The sequence below is a fragment of the Balaenoptera borealis genome, assembly GCF_965194805.1.
Source record: "Balaenoptera borealis genome assembly, chromosome: 5".
Taxonomy (NCBI): Eukaryota; Metazoa; Chordata; class Mammalia; order Artiodactyla; family Balaenopteridae; genus Balaenoptera; species Balaenoptera borealis.
Genome location: NC_138862.1, coordinates 70,605,529 through 70,624,677, shown reverse-complemented (window position 1 = coordinate 70,624,677; position 19,149 = coordinate 70,605,529). Strand labels below are relative to the sequence as shown.

At 47.2% G+C, this 19,149-nt stretch overlaps 1 protein-coding gene across 5 annotated transcripts in view; it reads left to right on the top strand.

The window, feature by feature from the left end:
* The window catches only part of HEG1 (heart development protein with EGF like domains 1), an 81,143-nt gene that overhangs the window by 46,795 nt on the left and 15,199 nt on the right, over window positions 1–19,149 (top strand). For all 5 annotated transcript variants that reach the window (XM_082392273.1, XM_082392272.1, XM_082392275.1 and 2 more), the window contains exons 11-15: window positions 2,615–2,673; window positions 2,921–3,081; window positions 7,002–7,136; window positions 12,005–12,047; window positions 12,180–12,217. In XM_082392273.1, the coding sequence (XP_082248399.1) occupies window positions 2,615–2,673; window positions 2,921–3,081; window positions 7,002–7,136; window positions 12,005–12,047; window positions 12,180–12,217 (436 nt within the window). The remainder of the gene's footprint in view (window positions 1–2,614; window positions 2,674–2,920; window positions 3,082–7,001; window positions 7,137–12,004; window positions 12,048–12,179; window positions 12,218–19,149) is intronic.

Here is a 19,149-nt window from a genome sequence, read left to right as displayed (position 1 = left end):
TATTATACTTTACTTGGAAGGTGAACTTTAGGGTAAAATTAAAGGCCTCTCGGAAATAGAAGGGAGGTGTTGAGAACCAGTGATGCCGGTAGAAGCATTTCTTCTAATGTGTCTTCCCATGCAGCCTTTATCGGTGCCTTGGCATTTCTTTTCCATGTTCAGACTCATAGTTACAGACATTTAGGTGACATGCACCAATAAGAGCTGTTGGTGAAGCGGAAAGACCCAGAAAATCCTACGGTCCCATCTGCTGTTGACATGCTGTGTGATTTTTCTGTCTGTGTTTTGGAACCTGGAGAGAATGATGCTTTTTTCTCAAGGGAATGCCAAAGGTGGAACAGTTAATCCTATTATCCAGGGTTGAGAATTCACTGAGTAGATTATCTAGGGGCCTTTGATGCTTCTTCTTTCCCTCCTTGCCTGCTTTTTGCCAGGAAAAAGGCAAGAAAGAAAAATGGAGAGGAAAGAAGAAGAGATAGAAATGAAGCTCAGATAGTAAATTTTGCCTCTCAGCTGCTACCATAGTCTAAGATTTGGTGCTCAGAAAATTGAAATTTGCCATCAAAATAAGTTTTAGAGATTGCTTTCTGATTTTAATTTTACTTGTTCTTTATGGGTAAGAGTATATTAGCCAACACCTATAGGATTTTATGGGACCATGGGTTTTATTTGTGTAAAATGTAGATTCCAATTCCATTTCTGTATCTACTGAGCATCTACTCTGTGACAGGCACTTTACCAGATGCGTCACTCTTATAAGAGGTATTGCCAACACTTTTACAGAGGGAAAACTGGCAGGCTCTGGAAGTGAGTGACATTGCCTGAGTTTACACAGAGCAGGTGCAAAGTTAGAGACCACTCTCACTTCTGACACCAATTGCGAGTTTGGGGGTCCCCAGGAAACCCTCAGGTTTGATAATGCACTAGAAGGACTCACAGATCTCACTGAAAGCTGTTCTACTTGTGGTTACGGTTTATTGCAGTGAAAAGATCCAGGTTACAGTCAGCTAAGGGAAGAGATGCATGGGGCAGAGTCCAGGAGGGATTCAAATTCAGGGCTCCCAGTCGTCCTCTCCCCATGGGGTCATGGACAGGGTTAACTCCTCTCAGCAATGATGTGTACAATATTCATAGAGTATCACCAACCAGGGAGACTCACCCGAGCCTTGGTGTCTAGAGCCAAAACACAGATAGTCAACTGCCCATATGGCTGACCTCAGTCTCCAGCCCCTCTGGAGAGGTAACCCTTTGGGTTACCTTGTAACCCCAAACCCCACCATAAATCACACTGTTAGATTATCTGGAGCAGCCCAGGGTCTCCAGGTAAACAAAGGCAGGACATTCCAAAGGCTTAGAAATTACCTCCCAGTAGTCAAGGGCCAGACCTCTCTTTGCGTAAGGTCAAATTCTTTACTATATGACAGGGTTTTACGTCTACTAACCCTATTCCTGGTGTTCTTGGCACTGCACCGCAGCTGCCTCTTAGTTCGGTTGTAGGTCAATATTTCCTCCTAAGATAGTACAGGGGCTCAGAAACTCGTGCAGAGGTACAGTCCTTCCCATTACACGGTGCTCAGTGACTTATCTGATTTGCTGATTTTTACCCAGTATCAACATATAATTTATTAGTGATGTGACATCCCCAGCCCCAGGATATAGTGAAGATTTGGTTATGACTAGAGAAGATTTAGGCTATGACTCAAGTAGCCTTTCCCAAGGTGCCGTTCTGTTCTGAAATGTGCTATTTCTGTTTCTTCGTGGGAAAAAAAGTTTAAGTAATAATAATAATAAATCATTACCTTGTGAATATAAAGCAATGTCATACAAAGCCAAAAAAGGGTTTGATAGCATCCCGTGTTTGAATCCACCTTGTGAAGGGTGAGATGTGTCTGACACACAGGCTTTGAAGACAGGTGGGTTGCATTGGTCAAGGTATTGAGACCCTCTGCTGCATAAAAGGAATCCCCAGCCCCTACTGTGGGGGGGAGTGGAGAAGCAGGCATGTACTTCATGCCCCACAGGGATTTTCTGCTCTTTCCGAGGGCACAAGGCAAACACAGGGAGAGTTGCTCTTAATTTGCTCTCAACAAAAGGGCTCTTGACCCATGTAATGTAATTTCCTATGGAGAGCCTTATTGAAGAGGACCTATCTGTGAGTTAGGTCAACTCATTGTAGATTATGAGGGGTCTGTGTCAGGCCTGCCAGACCTGGGGTAGCTGAAAGGAACCCAGCCTTTTCAGTGAGGCTTGTTCACTATGCAAAGTCCAAATAAACAGTTGCCTCTGAGGTTTTTGAAACCCTGGGTCTTAGAAGAGATCTGCTCCTTTGAAGATGTTTTGCATCCAAGGGTGCTGTTCCGAACATCATTTCCTGCCAAGATTTTCCCCACTGATTTACTATCTGCCTCTCTCCCTTTGTACTCATGGAACAACAGAATAAGAGCAGAAAGGCATTTAAGAAAGGAACAAAAAAGACACCACTCCTGCGTAAGGCCTCCTGCTGACAACTTGATGGCTGGAAAATGCCTATTTGATCCTGAAAATAGGAAATTCGTTCTAGGTTCAAGGCTTTTGTCTGACTCACAGTTAACGATAAACCTGTTCTTCCTTTCAGTTAAATGTGTGTTTTTCAACATTACCTGGTTATACCCGATCCACAGCTCATGCTTCTAGGTAAGTAACAGGCTTATATTAGTTTGTGAACCAGTCTATAGAAAGGGAAGGATGTTCTAACATGGGTGATGGCAACAAAACTGGGCCTTGTTTTGATTGGGCCATAGGGTGATCCAGGGCCAAGGTCACTGGAACTTCATGCTCTCCCAGGCCCTCACTGGAGAATGGGGAGGACACTCATTTTCCAGAAGCCCTGGGGCCCACATGTCATCTTAGGACAATTAAAACCTACATATTTTGCCTGTAGGGAGCCCAGCGTGGTGGTGATGTCACTGCAAACCACCTTTTCCCTGGCCTCCAACGTGACGCTGTTCGACCTGGCCGATGGGATGCAGAAATGTGTCAACTCCTGCAGGGCCTCTGCTGAGGTCTGCCAGCTCTTGGGGTCTCAGAGGCGGATCTTTAGAGGTAAGAGGCCCTCTGGGAGAACCCCACCCATTCAGTTAGTCACAGACCGAGGGTAGAAGTGTAAGGCATTCAGGGCTCAGGTCTAAGAAACTTGTCACAGAACCAGCCTGTCTTTGAAATGGGCATTAAGCACAAGGCCTTTGTGTGCGTGCATCTTTGTGTACACATGCACGGACACACACACATACATACGTGGGCGCGTGCACACACACACACACACACACACACACACACACACAGAGTCCTGTACACACAGCCTTGAAGGCCCCCAGTCCTTGGCATACTGTTTCTATTTCTTCTCTACAACATTAGTATTGGAAGGGATGTAGGAGCTGATGTAATGGAGCAAAAACCACTCTTCTTTCCCTTGAAAGGTTCCTACTCTCTCTGGGGAGATAGAAATTCACACACAGAATGTACATGCTTGTCAATGGCTCCAAACCTTGATCATGACATACCATTTGGTTAAAAAAAAAAGCATGTGCAGAATCACCCATCTTTCTGTGTATTTGTTTGCAAATTCTAAATGCACAGAAACAAGACTAGAAGATTAGAGGCCAAACTGCTCACAGTCTGTGATTTCTCTTTTCTTTTTCTTTATCTGTTTTTGTTGAAAGCTTCTACAGTGCATCTGATGTGAAGCAGCTGAAGAAAGGGATTAGAAACAAGTTTGGAAGGCAAATTTGGGTCTTGGAGGGGAGGTTTCGCCTCTGGGATGGGAAAACTCTGCTGGAATCAAAAGTGCTTCCTCATGCAGGGGGGCTTGCCCCTGCTGTGTCTCATAAGTGGTCAGAGCTGGCTCTGGTTGGCTCATTTTACTACACATAGGACTGGTGAGGGATGCAGAGTCGGAGGGAACCTCCCCATCTGGTGCCCAGATGCTAGACTAAGTTGTAGGTAGCAGGTTTGGTGCTCTGCCTGCTGGAGATCCAGGATGTTCCCGATGAGCCAGAGCTTTGTAAGAGCAGGTCTGGAGAGCCCTCCTTGTGGACCGTGCATTACAGAGCTGGCAGTTAACCTTTTGCTCAGGGATAAATGCTAGAGCTTTGCCCATTTAAGGGCTATTCACTTGAAAAAAAAAAAAAAAAAAAGGGAGCTAAGCATTCTGGAGTTCAAGTTGCTATCGTTCAGCTTCAATGGAGAAATGGTTAAAAAATTCCTGCCCCATCACACTGTACTCTGCTTTGATTTTAGTTTCTTTCTCTTGCCAGTGATTTAAAGGTTCCAATTTTTCCTCCCCAGAAAGTAGGAAGGGGACCTTGCAGTTCACTAAACACGTGTGGAATACATGCTACGTGGTCAGCATTATATTAGGTTACTTTTTTGTCCTTAGTAAACATATTTCATGTTTTGCAAATCAAGTGGCAAGATATTTGGATTTTAAGGGCCATGCCCGTGGCAGCCCTGCCCACTCTCTGACCCCCATTCTTCCAACTGCTCAGATGTAGCTTACGGGAAAGCTCCTGTCTTCCTTGCCAAGGTCCCTTTTTTTTTTTTTTAAAGACTTTTTTCTAGAGCAGTGTTAGGTTCACAGCAAAATTAAGAAGCAGGTACAGAGATTTCCCACAGACCTCCTGTCCCCACGTGTACTGGTGCCCATTCTTTGCCTCTGCTTTCCAAGCCCCTGAGGACAAAGACGGCCACGCGTCTTGGCTGAAAACAGCCTCACCTCTCTGTTTTCCCTCCCAGGGCTTCTCCAGGTTTTGCCAACACAATGCTTGGTCTCTCACTCACCCCTCTGAGTGCTAGAGAGGCAGGCTGGACCAGGGGGAGCTGTCAGCTTCTGACATCTGCGTGTTCCCAACACGTGGGAGGTGCCCGGCCACTCTGGACGCTGCCCTTGCAAGGGCAGCTTTTTCCCCTTCAATTCACAAAACATCTACTTCCTCGCCTTTCAGAGAACTGTAGCTCTCATCTCTCCAGAGGTTTAGAGTCCTTGGAAATCCCCCAGGGAGCATCCCAGCCTTAGATTCACATAAATTCTCATTGTCTGTTTGGCGGATGTTATGCCCAGGAAGGACCATGGGAATTGTAGATGCAGAAAAATCACATCGCCAGGCTTAAAATGAACACGGCATCATTATACGTGGTTCCATTGGATGGACTGATGACAGAATGTTCTTTAAGAATTTTGAGGATAGCAACCCCTCCATCGCAAAGGCGGGGCCAGCTCTCCCTGCCTTCAAGTGAATCTGCTTCTGTGCGGGGAAGAGTTGCTTCAGCAGGGCGAGCAGTATTTGCCAGCAGGCGGGATTCATGGGCAGGGTGGAGGGAAAACGTGACATTGGCTTCCAGAAAATATCTAATCAGGCCAGGCAACTCAGGCTGGCGGCTGCACCAACTAGTACCAGCCTGGACGGCCTTCTGTGCTGGAGATATTTCTTTATATTAAGGCTTTAGATGAGAGATTGTGGCCGTTTAGTGCCCCTCTGTGCCAGCTTCACCGTGTTTGCCTGGTGAGATTTTCCATTTTTCATTTTTCTCCCTTAAATACAAACCTTTCACAATAAACAAAGGAAATTGTATCACACACACCAATAGGTTCTGATTTAGCATGCCAGCTTCCACTGATAAAGGCAGGAAATTCAGCTCTGAGAGCTGAAGTTGTGTCCTAAACTAACCTCCTGTGACCAAGCCACCCACTGGCCCCGAGCTCTCGAGACTCAGACAAGGAGGCAGATGCCGGGGTCCCTGTCACCAGAACCTGCCTGGGGTGGGGTCGGGGTATAGCTTTGCTGTGTTAAGAGCTGGCACCTGGTTTCTGAACTGGTTGGTGTTTTCCTTAAGGTGGGAGAAGGGAGCCCACACCTCACTGCCCAGTGTACACGTGGCCCTTCCTCGGCTCTCTCCTCATGCTGACCTTGCTCACGCCCGCCAAAAACAGCGGCGTAGATCAGTCTCACCCTGTACATAGTGTAAATAAGCTACTGTCCACTATCCAAGTGATTTCATATTTTTGTTCTATTGTCTGTATACCCCAATTACTTATGTTTTTTTGTTAGACCTACCTTAGATGGTAAAAAGCACCCTCGTTGTGTCCACTGTATACAACCTCAGAGAGGGCCTGCTGTGTACAAACTCAGAGAGGGCCTGCTGTATACAACCTGAGGGAGGGTTCACTGTTCACAACCTCAGAGAGGGTCTGCTGTACATAACCTCAAAGAGAGCCCACTGTATACAAACTCAGAGCGGGCCTGCTGTATACAACCCGGGAGAGGGTTCACTGTGTACAACCTCAGACAGGGCCACATGCCCAACAATGAATGCTTTCTGATAATAATGAAAGAGTTCTTTGTCATCCATGAAATGAGCATGGCCCACATGGCCAGGTGCTGACGACCCAGAGCCAAGCAAGCCCCAGGCGGGCGTCGGTATAGTGGGCAGGCGGGCAGTGACAGAACACATAGAGCCCAGCTTACCTGCCACACCTCTCCTCCGAGTCGGTCTGCCCGGCAGCAGGCTACCCGCCACAGCAGGCGCTGCGTCCCTTGAGGCCAGACGGACGCAGAGCCGGGACACACCTCAGCCGTGACAGGCCTTCTTCCTAAGAGGGCGCGTCACGCTTTCTGGGTTTGTGCCGATTCTCCCCCGCAGCCCTAGAGCGCGAAGGTGCAGAGGATCCCACCTGTTGAGCGTTGTGTTTGCAGGGGACGCTGGAGGTGGCGACGGCACCCCGTTTCTTCTGGGTTTGTTTTCTGCCCTGTGAACTTTTACTAACAGACCCGGGGCGGGGGTGGGGGGCCGACTCGGGGGAGGAGCGGCAGAAGGCAGCGCGAAGTGCCCTCCGGGAGGGGCGGCGCACCACGCAGGCTCTTTCGGAAACTGTTCTCCGAGCCTCTTGAAATAGAAAGTTCACGCATCTTAATGCTCGACGTGGAAGAGGTTTTGTTCTGTTTCACTGTCTTGTTTTTCCATTCTAGCGGGCAGCTTGTGCAAGCGGAAGACTCCAGAATGCGACAAAGAGACCTCCATCTGCACCGATCTGGACGGGGTCGCGCTGTGCCAGTGCAAGTCTGGCTACTTCCAGTTCAACAAGATGGACCACTCCTGCCGAGGTACCGGCAGGTCTGGGGCTCTGTGGCCCAGGGGGCGGGGAAGATGCTTTTCTCTGCCCGGGGCACTCTCTCTGCTCTAGGGGTGACTGTTCTAATCTGGGGGTAACCGGTCCTAGTTATTTGGCTCCCGGCAGAGTTGAATACGTTATCTCCCTGGAATAATAGCATTATCTCTGACTGGTGCACACTGGTCTGGCCAACCAGATTCAAAGGAAAAGAAAAGAGAATGGAATGCCTGGGGTGGCCAGGCCTTTTTTTTTTTTTTCTCCTAATTAGAGGAAATTAGAAAAATTACTGTTTTAATTCCCAACGCTTTATTCTATTGTTTGCTAATCTTTTAAAATGAAAATACCAGCACGGAAGCAGGGCTGTACCTTTTAGTGGTAGCCGGCAGCCCAGCTGCCAGTGGGGCTGAGTCAGAGCCCCACTCTGCCTGCCCGTCCTGTATCATCTCGGGCAAGTCACTTCGCTTCGCTGAGCTTGAGTTTCCTCTTCTGTGAAATGGGTGCAGTGATACTTCATTGGATATTCTAAGAATTAAAGAGGGCAGTGGTTATGGAGGTACTTTGTAAGCCATCAGCCTTTGCTCTTGTATTTTACCCAGGTGGTTGTTGAACCAATGAGTTCTGGTTTTAAAGGTTTCAAGGCAGAAACCCAGTTCTGCTAATCTCTTAGGTGAGGATTAACTTCATCCAGTTTGAGACGAAGGCTGGTCAGTGAGTGCAGTGCAAGAATACTGCTTTAAAATAAAATGAATTCAAGTCCAGAGCACTGGGTACCCTGACTTACGAAACCCTGCTGCAATTCATGATCACAGGAAAACTAGCAACATAAAGGCATCACGTAGCCTTAGGCCTCGCATCACATGAGAACGTGTATGGCCCAGTTTTCCTGCTCAGTCAGTGCCTGCTGGTGACAGATGTACTGGAATCTGAGTTAAAATGGCATCCTGGGGAAAGATGACATGCCACTTATTTCTGTCAGGACTTCCCATTAGAGGAGAGGATAAAAATACATTTCAGGGCAGTGCTCTCATCCTGAGCTTCAGACCCTCTGACTTAGGTGCTTTGAAAGTGCACCTCCTCAGCTCTGCACACAGGCCCTGGGTGGGGTTTGAAGAGGGGGACCAACTCTGTGGGGCAACAGGCCTGATTCTGAAGCTCACAGCGCTTCTCAGTGCCCTGTCAGTCTGCCGCTTTGATACCGAGGTGATGCTTCTTAGTTCCCTCTTATCTGGTCTCATGCAAAGTGCTCCTGGCCCGTCTTAGAAACTGGGACACTGAGTCCACTTCATGTGTGAAGGTAACCTCTGCTGACGTCCATGTGTGCTGGAGGCCGTGTGGCTACGTGGGGTAGAGTAGCAGTCGTTTCTGTACGCAGTGCCTCTGCAATTTCAGGCGGCCTCAAGAGCAGCCCTGCCACCTTTGCTTCTGGCTGGCGTGAGTCATTTCCCTCTCTTTCCAAATCAGTAGTTCTATAATTGTGTCGCTTACAGACTAGCATTAGCAATAGCAGAGCTGTCAAAGATTTACCAGATGCAGTGACACAGGCACCGGAAACCTTATGTCTATCAAGTAATGACCGGAGAATCGGCATAAGAAAACCGTGGTTAGCTTTTGGGCTTGTGGCCGAGGCCCTGTGCAGCCTGCTTTCTGTGGTATCCTGTTGGTTAGATTTTCACCCATGGCCATCAGAGCTCCATGAACGGATCCCGGAGCTCCCTGGGCCACAGCCCGGTCAGCTGGGTTCTGAGGGGTTACAGTGACATCTTCTGGCCATTGGTGCTGGAGCACGGGGATAGTTAAAAGAAGTACCCTCTCGGACACCTCAAATCCGGGGTCAGTCCCTGGTGTAAATCGAGGATAACGGCATGTGGGTGTGTGTTTTCTAAATCTCTGCAATTAGCAGTTGTACATTAGCAACTGTATATTGTTCTTTATTGTATGCACACACACAGCTTCTCAGTGTCTCACATAAAATGTCTTTACCAGACTTTCAAAGCATCATGTAAAATTAAAGTAGGTGTCCTTCCTGTAGATGTCTTAGCTTCCTTCCATCATGCAGATATCCTGATGAATTCCAGACACCTGTTTGCAGGTCTCTTTCTCTGACTAGACTGCAGATACCTTGGGTGCCTGTCTCTAGAATATGCTTGCACATTATGGGGTTCCATAAATGTCTGTTGAATGAACAGTTGGATGATAGGGCAGCATATATGATAGGACAAGATTGGCAGGTCTTGATCTGGTTTCCTGCAAGGGAACAAAAGAGCCCTGAAGACTCCACCATGTACTTCTGACCTTTTATTTAAAAGTCCAGAAGGCTCAAATTTGCTTGTGTTCCCTATCAATAGGGGAAGCCCACTTTGGGTGTATATGCTGGCTGTTGCCACGTTCATTTCATCTTCAGTGTTCTGCGGGTCAGGGTCCCTCTAGGGCATGGAGAAGAGGAGCTGGATCCCAAGGCGCACTGGAGTGCCTTATGACAAGGTTTCCCTCCAAGAGCCCCGAGAGCAGCACCAGGCCCACGGTAGCACTCAGTCTTTGATGAATGACTGAATGAACCCGTCTGAAATAAGGAAATATCATTACACCAGGGAGCCGGGCCACTTCTGAAGCTAAGTGAAAACAGCCCAGCCCATCAGCTCACAGGCAGGACAAGAGATGGACCTTACATCTGGCTGGATGACAGCCACAGGGTGGAAAGCTCCCACCCAGCAGATGAGGGTTGGGTGGGTAGATCTGATGTAAAAATATTTCCAGGAAGAAGTGTTCAGAATAGAACAGACTAGTGTGACATCAGCCTGCCTCAGTGCTGAGATGGGTGGGGAAGAGTCACTGGGATGCCAGCCGTCCCCGTGTAGCTGCCCTGCAGACAGAGCCATGGCTCATCCAGGGGCGGCTTCCCCTGCTCCCACGACCCGGCCATAGCACAGGGACTGCCAGGGCGTGGTGCTTTCCACGCCAGGGAGACAGGAGGTCTCAGCTTGTTCCTTAGACAAGGCCCCAGCTGAGTAAGGCCAGCTCAGAGAACTCAGAGAACTCAAAGGTATCAAAGATTTGGGAGAGGGGCCTCATTTCTCTTTCCTGAAGTGGGATATGATTATGCTCTACCTTGTTGCAAAAAAGATTTGAAGTGCCTAATGAAAATTCATGGTAACAAAATGAGATTTAATTTAAAAGGTAAATCAGGTTGAAGGAGAAATAAAATGACTACTTTGTTGAGGCTAGAAGGAAAATGAATATGCAGAAAGATATACCTTAAGTTCCCGCATGTTTCCTAAAGATAGGCCACTCACTCAAGTTCTGATGCAGAGAGAAACATGATTTTGAAAGAAGTGGCGACCATCAAATAAAGTACAGTTCTTTAGGCCCATCCGCATTTTTCTAGGCCCCAGGGCCCAAGAGAAGTTTCTCTGCAGCATCCACATCATGAGGTTACTGAGTGGTATTGTGGCAATGTGGTCCATGACAGCCTGTGGTAAATACCCTAGGGGCTTGCCTGGGGCTGCTGCTAGTAATAGATTGCCCTTAATAAAGAGGGCGGAGCTCAGGAACAGTGATTCCAGGGGGCCAAACAGTGCAGTGCTGGCTCACAGCTCTCATGATCTGCTGTGAGAGAATTTAGATTATTTAGAACAGTATTTTCCAAACCATTCCACAAAACTCTAGTGATATATCGATCGTCTACGACAACGAAATAGATACTAGAAACATTTAGTGTCTAACATTAAAAAATAGAAGGAAGAAAAAAGTTAAGCACATCTACGTAGTTAATATTATTATGCACTGATCCTTAAAGGAGGATGCGGGAGGTCTGTGAGAGATCTCCCATCCCAGCCTGCAGGGCGTGCAGCCTCTGAGCCACGTGTGCTGCTGGCACTCACGTCTCACCATCAGCGTGTGTGCTATCTGTCCAGAGATCGCCGCTCTACGCTGTGTACCTTTTCTTACCTGTGATTCTTGTATGCAGCGCATGGTATACATTAATCATGAATCAAATTTCTGTCATTCCTTGCAGCAGTGAATTTGTCCGAGAGGAGATTTTTTATTGTCTGCTTTCATCCAAGCATGCATTACAGCTCATGGTGTTCTGTCAGCTTATTGTAATGCTGAAAATGTTCTGTGATCAGATCAATTCAGGAACTGCTGATCTAGGGGAATGGCTGGCCCACAGGCCTTCAGTGAAGCAGTGGTCCATGAGCCGCACTGCCAGAGGGTTCAAAGCTATGGTCTTGGGTGATGTGCCGATTAGGGCTCATCTAGGTATGTCTAGAATCCCCTACACAGACCACAGGGTGAGCGTTCTCTTATGGAAACTGAGGCCCCCACCAGGACCATGGCTCTGAAGCTGTCACAGCTCTCACTTCCTCATGGAAGGGGGTTGATAGAGCCAACAGCTGGTTAAAGGTTTGACTTACGTTAAAGAAGGTGAAGCACTTGTCTTTGAGTTTACGGAAGGATGTTACACAGGGGCCATGGAGAACTTCCAAAAATAATTGCATATGTTGGATAATAATTACAGCTACAAACAGTTAGTGGTTACTATGTGCTAGGTGCTGCGCTAAGTCATTTGCATGCCTTATTTTACTTAATCTCCTCCAAGAAACTATAAAACAGATATTATTATTATCCTCTTTTTTATAGCTGGGAAACTGAGAATCACTAAGAGGTTAAGAATTTTTTTGATAAAATTGAGTTGAGCTGGCAACAGTATTTAGGCCAGGTTTTAGGTAATTCTAAAGCTGTTTGTAGCCTGCTGGATCTAGAATACTGTTGTGGCCTTTAGGGTGGCTGGTTTTATTAACTGTCAGTTTGGACCAAGGGAAGTCAATAGACACGTTCCTGGATTTTCCTTTTCTCTTTCAGCCTGTGAAGATGGATATAGGCTTGAAAATGAAACCTGCATGAGGTAGGCTCCATGTTCATTTATTCTGATGAATTTGTTCCAAACCTTATTTAGAAGTTACTTAGGTAAATTGCCTCAGTTATTTCTTTTGATATTTGAAACTAATTCTTATTCCTTTTCTTTGTTGACTTGCAGTTGCCCATTCGGCCTTGGTGGTCTCAACTGTGGAAACCGTAAGTATGCAGAAGTCCCGAGTTCTGCGTGGGCAGGGCTGGCACGGCTGTTGGCACGCAGGGTGTCTGTCCCCTCCTCTTGTCCTCAGTTCACATCTGCTGTCTTCCCAGCTCCTGTGCTGGGAGGAAAGCAGAGCGCTCTCCAGGGGCTGGAGGTTTGTAGGGGAGATAAACACTTTCCTAAATAGCCTGACTGTGGAGTGTTAATCAGTACATTAGGCATGAGGTTTGAGGCAGAGAGGGATGGACCACACCCAAGGAGAACAGAAGAGCCTCCTGGGTAGTTTCTTGGAGGGGATGGAATTGGAGGTTTGGGAAGACTTTGACTGGCAGGTATGGAGGGAGAAGGAATCCAGGCAGAGGGAACAACCTAAACAAAGGTCTTGGGGCAGCTTGGGCCCGTGGTTTTCAGGGACAGTGTGTAAGTGGGTGTGGCTGAGGACAGAAAGAGAGGAAGGCGGAGAATGGGGGATTAGGTTGGCAGAGTATGTGGGGACCAAACTGTTGGGACTTTCGATGGAGTCTGAGAGTGTCGGTTTTAATTAGTAGCCATTGTGGCACTAGCAAGAGTCTTAGAGCAGGAAAGCAGTTTGATCAAGAAAATCAAGTCAGGCTGCCGTGAGGAGGACAGAGGACAGAGGAGAACGTGGGGCCGTTTAGACCAGTATCGTTGGGGCGGGGGTCAGGGCTGGACGCAGACTTGGGGGGGGGGGGTCCCCTGCTGCTAGCTGACGTCAGTGCTCCCGGGTACAAGAGGGTTGAGTGGCGGTGACTGTGCCGTGGCGAGTTTCACAGTTAATTCACTTCTTTGAGAGAAGCGGTTGGGATTCATTCCAGATCACTTTCACTGACATTTTCTTATACTGAGACCTGAGAAATTACAGTCACCCTCAAAATTGTTGAAAGAAATTCTGGGATACAGAATGTAGCAGGAATAGTAACACTCACTATTTTAGGACAACTTTGTCCCTCATTCCATAGAATCTGCCAACAGTCCATATTCTAAGTTTACTAGACCACAAGTAGACATGACTTTATTTAACAAGAGATGCTCCTCTCACCCCATCAGTCAGAAATTCCAAGTGTTTTAAAAGCTCTTATGCCAGAAATGGGGCGGGGGGTGAAGACTAGATAGGTATTTCTTTTTTTTTTTTAATTATTGATTTTATTTATTTATTTAAATTAATTAATTTATTTGGCTGTGTTGGGTCTTCATTGCTGCGCGCAGGCTTTCTCTAGTTGCAGCGAGCGGGGGCCACTCTACGTTGCGGTGCGCGGGCTTCTCATCGCGCTGGCTTCTCTTGTTGCGGAGCACAGGCTCTAGGCGCGCGGGCTTCAGTAGTTGTGGCACACAGGCTCTAGAGCACAGGCTCAGTAGTTGTGGCGCACGGGCTTAGTTGCTCCGCGGCATGTGGGATCTTCTCGGACCAGGGCTTGAACCCGCGTCCCCTGCATTGGCAGGCGGATTCTTAACCACTGCACCACCACGGAAGCCCTAGATATTTCTTATTATGGCACAGTATCACAGGTGGACTTGGTTTTATAAGAGCGTGAGTGAGACAGGGTGACGCGCGTGGAGATGTGACCATCTCGGGGTAGGGAGCAGGAGGTGAGAGAGCCCACCTGTCAGTCCTCCCGGGGCCCCTTGGCCCTGACAGGCCTCTCATAGGATGAGGCAGTACTTCTAACCTGCTTGTAGTCAAACAGCTCCCTAAATAGGTTTTACTAGAAAATGCTTCATATTTCTCAGGAAATGGAAGAGTGAAAATGGATACAGGGAAAAGCCCTAGAAAGGGCTGAAGGAAAGGGGAGTGAGCTGCCGGGCGTTGTTCTAAGTGGCAGTGAGTGATTTGCTTTTCAGAGATCATTAACTACTGTATATGTGGAGAGGATATACCACTACATCCACTGAATGTTCTGTGAGTTCCTGTGTCTCCGCGTTATGTGGGTCGGGGTCTTGGAAGTAGCAGAATTTCTCTCTGTTCCTGAGACTTCTTTTTGCTCCCTTTTATCCGAGTCATCACGATCATGTCCAGCAGAGGGCAGACTCCAGCCAGGAGGGCTAGCTCCCGGCCACCTTTTGTGGGTGACTCTGGTTAACTCTGAGGGTGTGAATACCACTTTATGACTTTGATATCAGTCTTAGTGTCAGTGTTGCAAAGCAATTAATAGTCACTGATAATAAAAAGCACCTGCCAACAGCCCCTTTCTCTGCGGTCTCAGATCAGCCCTGGTGTGGGTTAAGGAATCCGGAGCACCTGATTTCATCCCCACCTATGGCGATAACACCGTATGAGTTCTGTGGCTTGTCACTCAGTGTTTTGTGCCAAATAGCAGAGCTCTACCACCCACCCCTGTCCCTTCTGCTGTCACCACCAGAGACAGTAAGTGCCTTCTTGGAGGTCTGGCTCAGGCTGGATCTTTTATAGAAAAGAAACACTGCTCTCTGCAGGCTTCTGGGGACACACACTCTGCTGCCCAAGCCCCGTGAGACGGGGAGCCCAGCTCTGTCCAGCGACGCACGTGGCCCTGCGATTCCCTCACGCCTACATTCCTGGGAGTCAGCCAGCTCTAATACATTCTGGCTTCAGGCATAACCTCTGACTGCCTTTCTAAAAGTCCCTATTCGCTTTCTAGTGGTGCCCAGATTTCACTCGTCGCTCCTCACAGAGAATATCCTTCAAACTGGAGCCGGCAGGACAAGCTCTCCTCTCAAGTCCCTGAGTCCCTGAGGCGGTGCGGGCCCAGCTGGACCCCTCTGTGCACCTGGCAAGGCTGCCCACACCAGGCAGAGCAGGGCTGCACCTGTCTTATCACTGCTCGTTTTAATTTTCTTTCCATGTGAGATATGCCTCTTTATGCCGCAGATTCCAACAATCCTGTCTCTGATACCACTCGTCCGATGGCCCCAGAATTCTTACAGACTTGTTGTCACAATGTCCCTCACTTCCCCTTGCCCCTCCAGCCTTTTTTAGGTGTGCGTGTTTCCTCCTTGGCTTGAATTTTATAGAGGCTCCTCCTCACAGTTTTATTATATCTCTCATGACCTTGTGGTTTGCTTCACCTTTTTTCTCTTTTTAAAGTAAGTGAATTTTGTCTTTTTATAACGTAAAAACAACACATGCCCATTAATTTTCCTTCTTTAACCCAAGTTAATTAGAAAATAGATACAAGGGAAGAAGAAAACTAAAATCAAGCCTTATCACCCATTAAACACATCACTCAATACCCTGGTGTATATCCTTGCTACTAATGCTGGTCAGTAGGACCAGCAGAAGCCACAGCACCTAGGACCTTGTTAGAGATGCAGCATTTCAGGCCTCTCCACTCCAGACCTACTGAATCAGAATCTGAATTTTAACCAGACCCCTAGATTTGGTTAATATGCAGATTTGTATACATATCAAAGTTTAGGAAGCAGTATACCAGAGGTATATGTATGTGTGTGTCTTTTTAACGGAAATCGGGTCTCACAGAATAAACTGTTTTGTAACCTGCCTTTAAACCTAGTCAACTGAGCAGTGTTTTCATTTACATAATTTTATAAGGCCACTTTTGATAGTTCTGTGGAGTTCTACTCTCTGGATATGTCCTAATTTACATAACCACTCCCCTCTTATGATCAGTTTTACATCTTTCTTTACAGTCCCATCCTCCAAGCCGTTCTTCTGTTTGTGGTTAGTGTCACTTTGTGATGATAGAACACACATAGTTTTCCCAGATTACCTTCTTCTGGCCGCAGACATGTTTATCCGTCCCTCCTTCTTATCCGCACCACGTCCTTCTGGAGGTCATCCTTTCCATTCGGGTGTCCTGCGTCTCTCCAGTGGGGATGTGGAGTCTCTTTCCCCGTGGCTGGGCCTCTTCGTCCTCCTCCAGTGAAACCAGACATTCACCTTAAAGGTCCTCCTGCCATGTCTTCCCACCCCACAGTCTGGTGGCAGGTGTAGAAAGTGTCCTTTAATGGTCTTCACCTTGTTGTTACATTGGGCTTAGAACTCAAACCAGTGGAAATGCTATGTGTTGGCAAGAGTCACTCGTAACAAACTGCTTAGGAGGATGAAGGGATCATTAATTATCCAGCAGTCAGCTGGAAGTCTCATGCAGCTAAAAGCAAACAACTCACTTTGTGCCGGAACTGAAAGGAAGCAGCCTTGGGAGAGGGGAATGCTGCCCTGTCCCTACTCTTGAGTGTTATGGCCGCACTACAGCCTGTAGCTGTGCGAAAGGCAAATTTCAAGAGGTACAGCGGAAAAAACAAACAAAAAAAAGAATGCTGTGAACAGGGTTCTAAAGGAAAGATGATGCAAGAGGAGTGGAAAGATTTAAAAGGCAGAATTCTAACCACACATCACTAATGAGCACAGTGAGGGGGAAGGGAAGAGAACTAAATGAATTTTAAAATAAAACGAATGTGGCCACCTGGAAAGGTCTGTAATGAGTTCAAGAGTTTTAAAGGAAGGCCTACGGGTTAGTACGATTCTGACACCAATTCCAATGTGTGTTTTTCCACATCACTAAGCCAGTTATCTCAGTTCTGACACTATCTCCAGGTAGATCCCACAGCTTAAGGGCTCGGTCCACAAGACTTCCCCACCCCACTCCCCCAATGGAAGCCAATCCCACGTCCAGGTTGTCACCTGTGCTTCTGACCAACGGGCTGTAGATGGAGGTTCCAGTGACCCCCCTCCCTGCGTTCCATTAATTTGCTGTACTGGCTCGCAGAACTCAGGAAACATTTTAGTAGATTACCAGTTTATTATGAAAGGATAGAACTCAGGAACATCCGGATGGAAGAGATACTCAGGGCCAGGTTGGGGGAAGGGCCCGGAATGTCCATGCCCTCTCCCAGCGCAGCACCTTCACCTCATCTCCCAGCGTTCACCAACCTGGAGCTCTCTGAACCCCGTCCTTCTGGCTTTTCATGGCAGCTTCATGACACAGGCTCGGTTGATTAAATCATTGGCCATTGGTGACTGAAGTCAGTCTCCAGCCCCTCTCCCCCCCCAGGAGGTTAGGGGGGTAGGACCAACAGTTCTAACCAGCTAATCATGAGTTTGGTTTCCCTGGCAACCAATCTCCATCCAAGGGTTTCCTAAGGGCTTTCCAAAAGTCACCTCATTAACATAACAAAAGACACCTCTGCTCTCCAGGCTTAGGAAATTCCCAGGGTTTTAGGAGCTGTGCTTGGAACAAGGACCAGGAACAGAAACGTATTTCTTATAAATCAGTATCACAGTTGACTAAGGTTATTCTGGAGTAAGTAAACCTAGCTGGCTTGAACAACAAAGATGGTTTATTGGAAGGCTCCTGGGGTAAGTCATGGAATTCCAGCATCAGGAATGGCAAGAATCAGGGAGTTGTGGAGAGTCACAGCAACAGGAGATTGGCGCCTTCTTTTCAGAGCACACATTAACATGGATCCGTCTTCATCCCTGTCTCTACTCGTGCTGTGGGTCTGTGCACAGGCTTTCTGCCTCACAATGGAAAATAGGCTCACCAAAGAGCTTCGAGTGCGTGTCACTGGCTTAGTCATTTTGAAATAGAAGGTTCTGTCTCTCTCCCAGAATGAGATTCCTGGGAAGGAACTAATTGATCCAGTTTGGATCTTGTGCTTACTCCCAGACCAAACCCCTATGGCTGGGGATGGTGTTACATGTATAAGCATGACCACCCCACTGTACCCTGCATGTGGAGGGGGTGGACAGTTCCCATAAGGGGGTTGACTAAGCAGACAGTCCTGTAGATTCCATCCAAATAAGCATATAAGCAAGGACAGATATAGCCTCCGGGAAAGACTAAGGCCCAGAATGGGTTGGTTTAATGAAAAACGGCAACAGCAATGACAGCAACATCAACCTATGATCAAAGCACAAGAAGAATAACGTAAAGATAGAGCCATTGCTTGGGAAAGACTGTGAAATGTCAGCAAATGTCCAAGACAAAGTAAGTGAAGAATTCCAGGTTCATCATTCTGCAGGATCTCTTCAAAGTAAGAAGGATAGGACAGATGAACCTAAGACAGCACACATGGCCTTCGTTCTCACCTTAATAAACAAACATTCAGGGAACCTACAGGACTAGTGAACGTTACAGTAGGGGTTGATTTACAGTCCCATGCACTGTACATCATCATGTGGCCTCATAATAAATATAAAGTCAGTCTTCAAGTGTGAAAGATCAGTTGTAGTTCATGAGCTGACTTGACCACAGGTATGAGAAAAAAGATCTGTGGGTTATATTGTCCACAAGCTTATTACAAGTTTCCAGTGACATGGCTGCCAAAGAACAACAAACGACTCTTTAAAAAATGTATGTGTATAAAGTAAATTATATATGTACATATATACACATACAATTTCTAGATTTAGAGGAGGTTGTGTGTATCTGCGTGTTTATATAAACACATGAATAAAATTTGGGAAATAGAGAAAAACATGAAGAAGAAAGTACCAGTCCATTATTACCCGAGGCAGTGCTAAAGTCAGTGAACATTTTTGTGAGTTCCCTCCCAGGCGCTTTCTCTGTGCTCATGTGCACAGAGGTCTTCGGCTTGCAGTCCAGCATTCTTTTCTCTCCTACATAATTTAAGCCAGTGCCACCCAAGGTCTGGCCTTCCAGTTGGCAGTGTCTCCATCCCCCAGAAGCTTACTGGAGATACAACTTCTTGGCCTAGCCCAGACCTGCTGAATCAAATCTCTTGGGGTGGGGACCAGGCATCTGAGTTTTAACAAGTCCTCTGGGTGAGTCAGATGTGCAGGAAAAGTTTGAGAAGCACTTGTCTATATCAGTGTGTTTTGTTTCAAGGGGGCAAATTATGCTCAGAAACCAAGAGGTGATCTTTACCAACATTTTATTTAAACACAGGTTGACTGTGGGGATTATAATTTCACAGGGCAGTAACATACAGGATGTCTCTTAATAAGTCAATA